Source organism: Pygocentrus nattereri, chromosome 10, assembly GCF_015220715.1.
Source record: "Pygocentrus nattereri isolate fPygNat1 chromosome 10, fPygNat1.pri, whole genome shotgun sequence".
NCBI classification, from domain to species: Eukaryota; Metazoa; Chordata; class Actinopteri; order Characiformes; family Serrasalmidae; genus Pygocentrus; species Pygocentrus nattereri.
In genome coordinates, this window is record NC_051220.1 from 41,283,819 (window position 1) to 41,290,986 (window position 7,168).

The 7,168-nt window shown below is 39.8% G+C and overlaps 1 protein-coding gene across 5 annotated transcripts in view; it reads left to right on the forward strand.

Annotated features, from left to right (window-relative positions):
• Nucleotides 1-5,415, forward strand: part of ppp1r13ba (protein phosphatase 1, regulatory subunit 13Ba) — a 98,195-nt gene extending 92,780 nt beyond the window's left edge. For all 5 annotated transcript variants that reach the window (XM_017685634.2, XM_017685631.2, XM_017685633.2 and 2 more), the window contains 3 exons: nt 801-967; nt 2,400-2,599; nt 4,443-5,415. In XM_017685634.2, the coding sequence (XP_017541123.1) occupies nt 801-967; nt 2,400-2,599; nt 4,443-4,484 (409 nt within the window). In that variant the 3' untranslated portion in view covers nt 4,485-5,415. The remainder of the gene's footprint in view (nt 1-800; nt 968-2,399; nt 2,600-4,442) is intronic.
• The last annotated feature ends 1,753 nt before the right edge of the window (nt 5,416-7,168 follow it).

A 7,168-nucleotide genomic window follows, 5' to 3' on the forward strand; every position in this document is an offset into this window, starting at 1 on the left:
AACCCCCAACTGCTCCCCGGGCGCTGCGGATAGGGCTGCCCACCGCTCCGGGCAAGTGTGCACACTGCCCCCTAGTGTGTGTGTGTTCACTAGTGTGTATGTGGTGTTCCGCTGCACAGATGTGTGAAATTCATAGCTACTATGAGTCACTTGATCTTTAATAGTCGACAAACAAGAAAGGCTGTATATGGAATGTTGTTGATGGTAAAGTAGTGGCAAATCTGAAAAATACATTTTCTTTGAGGATTATTTTGACTCACAACACCCTGCATGTCCTCCTCCACCATGAATGCATTTAAAAAAGAAAAGAAGAGTCTAACAGACTTCAGATCCTAAGCAGAGAGATGCTGCGTTTACTAAGAAGTTCCACTGCAGTCCTATATTTAATTGATTGAGTTATAGAGTAAGTGGTTTTCTGGGAAGATACTTTTACTTGAGTCATTATTTTATCCACGTATCAATGCTTCTGCTTGAGTATTGATTTAGGCTACTCTACTCACCCCTGTGTGCAATACAATATAAGTCCTAAAACATAATATAATACAAGTTTTATTTAGTTTTCTGTTTCATTTTTATGGATTTCCAAAGCTTATTTCACCGTATTTTGCGGTGTTGAACGTGCATCATGCAGAAAAAACTTGCGGCTCTTCTGGGACGCTTTGACGCGCTGCTTGCAGGACGGTCCGTGTTGCTCATGCTGCGCAAAGTTAGTAAATGTGAAACCGGCCACAGCAAACACGTCTTGGCTGAACGACGACGAAGGCCAGCTGTGTTGAAATGTCCCTCTGTTGTGTGTTCAGGACGCCCCTGCACTGCGCGGCCTCCTGCAACAGCGTCCATCTCTGCAAGCTGCTGGTGGAGTCCGGCGCGGCCATCTTCGCCACCACCATCAGCGACGTGGAGACGGCGGCGGATAAGTGCGAGGAGATGGAGGAGGGATACATCCAGTGCTCTCAGTTCCTCTACGGTGAGAGAAATGCACAGTTCAGCTCATTCTGGGCCAAAATGGCCTGTCTCATAAAAAACAGACACACAGAGTATCTATATGAATGTAAGCTTAGCTATCTGAATATGAACATGAGTCTGTCTGTATGAATATGAATATAAGCTTGGATATCTATATGAATATGAGCTTCGATATCTATATGAATATGAGCTTGGACATATGTATTAATGTGAATATGAATATAAGCTTGGATATCTGTATGAATATGAGCTTGGATATAAGTATTAATATGAATATGAATATGAGCTTGGATATCTATATGAATATGAGCTTGGATATAAGTATTAATATAAATATGAATATAAGCTTGGATATATATATGAATATGAGCTCGGATATAAGTATTAATATGAATATGAATATGAGCTTGGATATCTGTATGAATATGAGCTTGGATATATGTATTAATATGAATATGAATATAAGCTTGGATATCTATATGATTATGAGCTTGGACATATGTATTAATGTGAATATGAATATAAGCTTGGATATCTGTATGAATATGAGCTTGGACATATGTATTAATGTGAATATGAATATAAGCTTGGATATCTATATGAATATGAGCTTGGATATAAGTATTAATATGAATATGAATATAAGCTTCGATATCTATATGAATATGAGCTTGGACATATGTATTAATGTGAATATGAATATGAATATAAGCTTGGATATCTGTATGAATATGAGCTTGGATATAAGTATTAATATAAATATGAATATAAGCTTGGATATCTATATGAATATGAGCTTGGACATATGTATTAATGTGAATATGAATATAAGCTTGGATATCTGTATGAATATGAGCTTGGATATAATTATTAATATGAATATGAGTATAAGCTTGGATATCTATATGAATATGAGCTTGGATATATGTATTAATATAAATATGAATATGAGCTTGGATATCTATATGAATATGAGCTTGGATATAAGTATTAATATGAATATGAATATAAGCTTCGATATCTATATGAATATGAGCTTGGACATATGTATTAATGTGAATATGAATATGAATATAAGCTTGGATATCTGTATGAATATGAGCTTGGATATAATTATTGATATGAATATGAGTATAAGCTTGGATATCTATATGAATATGAGCTTGGATATATGTATTAATATAAATATGAATATGAGCTTGGATATCTATCTAAATATGAGCTTGGATATCTATCTAAATATGAGCTTGGATATCTATATGAATATGAGCTTGGATATAAGTATTAATATGAATATGAGTATAAGCTTGGATATCTATCTAAATATGAGCTTGGATATAAGAATTAATATGAATATGAATATAATATGAGCTTGGATATAAGTATTAATATGAATATGAATATAATATGAGCTTGGCGGTCCTCTCTCCCAGGTGTGCAGGAGAAGCTGGGTGTGATGAATAAAGGTGCGGTCTACACTCTGTGGGATTATGAAGCTCAGAGTGCGGACGAGCTGTCCTTCCGTGAGGGAGAAGCTCTGACGGTTCTGAGACGCAGAGACGACACCGAGACCGAGTGGTGGTGGGCGAGACTCAACAACCAGGAGGGATACGTCCCCCGAAACCTACTGGGGGTAAGGGGGGCCTGAATCATCTCACACTTGCCTCAGATAAAGGGGGGGATGTTCAGGCTTTATGGAAAGTCCTGTTCCCAGTCCTCGTCGTTTGATATCGAGTATCAGCAGAAACTGAGCTCAACCTGATATTTGCCTTTGCCACTCAGTGCAAAGTTTAAGGGCCTTAAAGTTAGTAAAACTCCTCCTGTCTAGAGGAGACGTGTCTAGAGGAGACGTGCTAAGGCTGTCAGGCACTTTGATTTCAGCATGTAACGCCCAGTGAATCGACTGCTTTCATAGAACTGCAGCTAGCTTAAAGCGACAGATTGGTGACAAATCGAATTTACAGTTTTATCCTCATCCCAAATGTAGCAGTTTCCCCAAATTTATTCCAAACGCAGACAATCAGCCAAGACTTGTTTGGTATCTGAAGTTTGCTTTTTTAGTTTTAGCACTGGAGCGACGAGGCTAATGTGGCTAACAAGTAATGGAAGCTTATTCCCACCAATTAGCATAGTGCTAAAAACATGCCTAAGTCATCACACTCTGGCCTCAAACTGTCAATCAATCAATTGAACACCTGGTTTGTAAGGTGAGGGGGAACGTCCAGTCCTGCAGATGGACAGAGGCGTTCCAGATGACCTACCTTAGTGATGGCAACTCAACTGTTTATCTGTTTGCGCTGGTTTAATCTAGAACTGGGTTCTGTGTTTCCTGCTTTTATGGTCCAAAGATCTGGAGCTGTTTAGCTGCTCAGACCCATCTTCAGATCTTATTCATTCACGTCAGTTTTCAGTCAGATTTTGCTTTAGTGAATTATTTTTCCAGTTATGCTTCTTCTGTCTGCACATATTGTGTGAAGCACCTTGAGCTGCACCTCTGTGTTAGAAGTTCAGACGTCTTTACAGTGGTGGTGATGGGAACCAGGCGTCGCCATGACTACAACACGGATATAGACATTTTATTTACCATCCCTCCACCATAAAAGGGTTTCAAAAAAGTTGTCGGCCAAGATCTTCTCGAAACTATCATAAAACAAAGTTAAAACTTGTAGTAATGTAACGTTGTAATCGGTAGTAATAAGTAATGATAATGATAAATGATGTAATAAGTAGTGGTAATGGCAAATTGGTAAAATGGGTAAAAATAGGTACAATTGTAGCAAACCTAGAAACACATCTTTTCATTGGGGACTATTTTTCCTTAAAACATCCTGCATGTATCCCTCCACCATGAATAGATTTAAAAAATAAAAAGTTTTTAGGCTTAAATCTTATTAAAAACCATCGTCAAACGGCGTCTCAGTCATCAGGCAGTGAATTCATAACCATTTCATGTAGGAACTTTCTGTGAGGAGCTTTTAGAGGTGGACGTCTGGTTCCCATCACCACCACTGTGAACGGTTCTGGCTCGGTAAGTTTATCTAGAACAGAGCGTTTCACACCAAACCGCTCTGAACGGCTCTGTTTACATCATAACCACTTAAGGTAATTCCTTTTTAAGTAATCTCTAGACTTGATTATGGGGTTTCTGACACTGGAGGAGACAATGTTAACTAAACATAGACAGACAAAATTCAGTCTTCCAGGTGGTTGCTATTGTTTTTAGTTATGCTAATGTACATTAGTCCGTGTTTATGGATAACAGTGAGAGTCATACAGCGTCAGACACCACATAAACAAGTCTATTAGAGGTGCTGAACACATAGAGAATACACTGTTTGAGAGAAGTGTGAAGATTTAGGCCTACAGTTACCATCATGCCAACCGGTGGCTATAAGCTTGTATTTGGGACGTACCCATCAAACACATCTGTCACAACTGCTGTTCTGATTGCACCTTTTTCCTCTGACTCTGCGCAGTTGTATCCGAGGATCAAGCCCAGGCAGCGTTCTCTGGCCTAGGGCCCCCTGGTGGTCAGACAAGAGAACGCAAGCCTGTTCCTGAGCTCGGTGTGGAGCCGCAGCTGGACGCTCTGGCCTGGCTTTGCCCTCTTCGTGCATCAGTACCACCCCAGTCACAGAGACCAGAGGGCACGGCAAAGAGAGGACGGAGCATGGAGCATGTGTGGAGACTTTTATTTAGCTGCCGGAGGAGATTCGTAAATCGATGGGAGCCTGTCTTCAGTCTGCATCCCTAGGTTTTATTTATTTGTCGCATCAGCCGAGTTTACTCTTTCACCCAGATCCCTGTTGAGGAGTACAGTAGATTTCCCGTTTCCTTTCCCAGACTGCGTGAGGACTTTTTTGTGGGATGTGAATGTGTTGACAGTCAGAGAAAGAGGATGCAGTGTCGAGTTCCTGGTGCGTGTGAGAGTTTCGTGTCCTGGACGGAGGAAACCGCGAGGGACGTGTCTTTCGTCTCCGCGGTGACAGAGCAGCTGATTCCGAGAGAAGGAAGGAAGGAGTTAGAAAGTGAACAGAAGGAAAACTCGATGTGAGGGAAAGTCACTGAAGGATGTAGAGGAAGAGTCCTGGAGTGGAGACGTGCATGTTTTTATATGTGGAAGGGTTCATTTGTGGGGTTACACCGCAATGAGTTATATTTTGGCAAGTGACATCGTCATAAATCATCAATACGTGTAATATTTCTCATTGTAGTTGTAGGAATATTATTGTTGTTGGGAAAACCCACTTTTTGGAAATACTGAGTTTGACGTAGTGTTAAAACAAAGCACATTTCGCAAAATTCACTGTTCGCTCCATACAGTCCATGGAAACTAAGCTGCGTTCACATTACAAGCCTTGTTGCTCAAATCCGATTTTTTTGCTCAAATCCGATCTCAGTGACACGGTGGTTCCCACTCGTTTAGGTCAGTGACTCCAATCGGTCACTAATGTGATGAACCGGTCTGAAATGACCCTCATGAGCTCCTCCTACTCAGTAAGGTCACGTGACTGAATCACTGCACAAACTAACGAGCAGAACGAGCTTCTAGTCACTTCAGGGCAAAAAAATCTGATTTGTTCCACTTCAGCCTGGTAATGTGAACACTGTAATGTAAAAACAGCCGGTTTTGAATTTACTGCTTTTGTGATGTCACAGAAAACTGTCTATTTGCGTATATATACACCCGCCCAGTCATGTTGACCTTAAAAGCAGAGTTTCAGCCTGGACTGCCTTCAAATGAGGGCAATGGATGAACAAGCCAATCAGAACAGAGCTCATTTACATATTTCAGTCTTAAAGGCACAGCCTGTTTAATTCTGAGGGATGGAGAAATAAATTGTTTTGTAAACGTTAAAAAGGCCCTTTAAGATTATTCAGCATATTAAGTTATTCCAGCTGCTGAAATTGTCTTATCGCCATATCATTTTCCTTGGTTTGAGAATTAAGGTGGAAAAAAATCAACATTCTTTATTTAAACTCAGTGCACAAAGTTAAAGCAACAAAAAAAAAGATAAATTAAGAGACAAAAGACAAAATCCAATGATAATTAAAAAAAAAACAGTAAGATAATAAAACACTTGTTTATATTCCTAATTATTTACTATAAAATAGTTTGGAATAAGATCATTTCAATAAATAACAAAAATAAAGTGACTGTAAACATAAGTTAAGTCACATAATATTCTCCCAGCCATCTCAGAATGAGGAATACACAAATAAACCAGATTTAAGATGCTTTCACTTGCCAGCACGTTTTTTGAGTGTGAGGAGGTGGTTTGAAGTGGAAATATAGTATGTTTTATAAGAGATGCTCCTATGAAAATGAAATATATTGTTATATCTTGACAGTATATTGCAAAATATAAATAGAATATATTGTAATATATTTTCAATATATTACTTTTTTGTATGGGTGCTGCCAGCGAGGTGGTGAAAACTCTAACAGGCAGCTCAGTTTCACTGCGCGGGAGAAGCTGAGCGTAAATACGCCTGTGTTTATACATGAGATGGAACTGATGCTGGTTTTATATCAAATATATCTCTCTCTTTATTTTAAAAGCTGTTTATAACTGCTTTAAAATGCTCGACACCTAAATATATACGTGTGCCTGTGCAGAGGGGCATATAAACACCGTTTACGTCTCATGTCATGTAAATGTGCACAATAAAAGGATCTCGCATTGGAACAAATCAGCACTGTGTGTTTGTTATTTGAGTGTTTATGTTTTTAATTTACTTATTGTCCCTTTAATCAGCTCCACTTACTGTATAGCTGCACTCTGTAGTTCTACAGTTACAGACTGTAGTCCATCTGTTTCTCTGATACTCTGTTACCCTGTTCTTCAGTGGTCAGGACCCCCATGGACCCTCACAGAGCAGGTACTGTGTGGGTGGTGGATCATTCTCAGCACTGCAGTAACACTGACGTGGTGGTGGTGTGTTAGTGTGTGTTGTGCTGGTCTGAGTGGATCAGGCACAGCAGAGCTGCTGGAGATTTAAACACTGTGTCCACTCACTGTCCACTCTATTAGACACTCCTACCTTGTCGGTCCACCTTATGGATGTAAAGCCAGAGACGACAGCTCATCTGCTGCTGCACAGTTTGTGTTGGTCATCCTCTAGTCCTTCATCAGTGGCCACAGGACGCTGCCCACAGGACACTGCCCACAGGACACTGTTGGCTGGATATTTTTGGTTG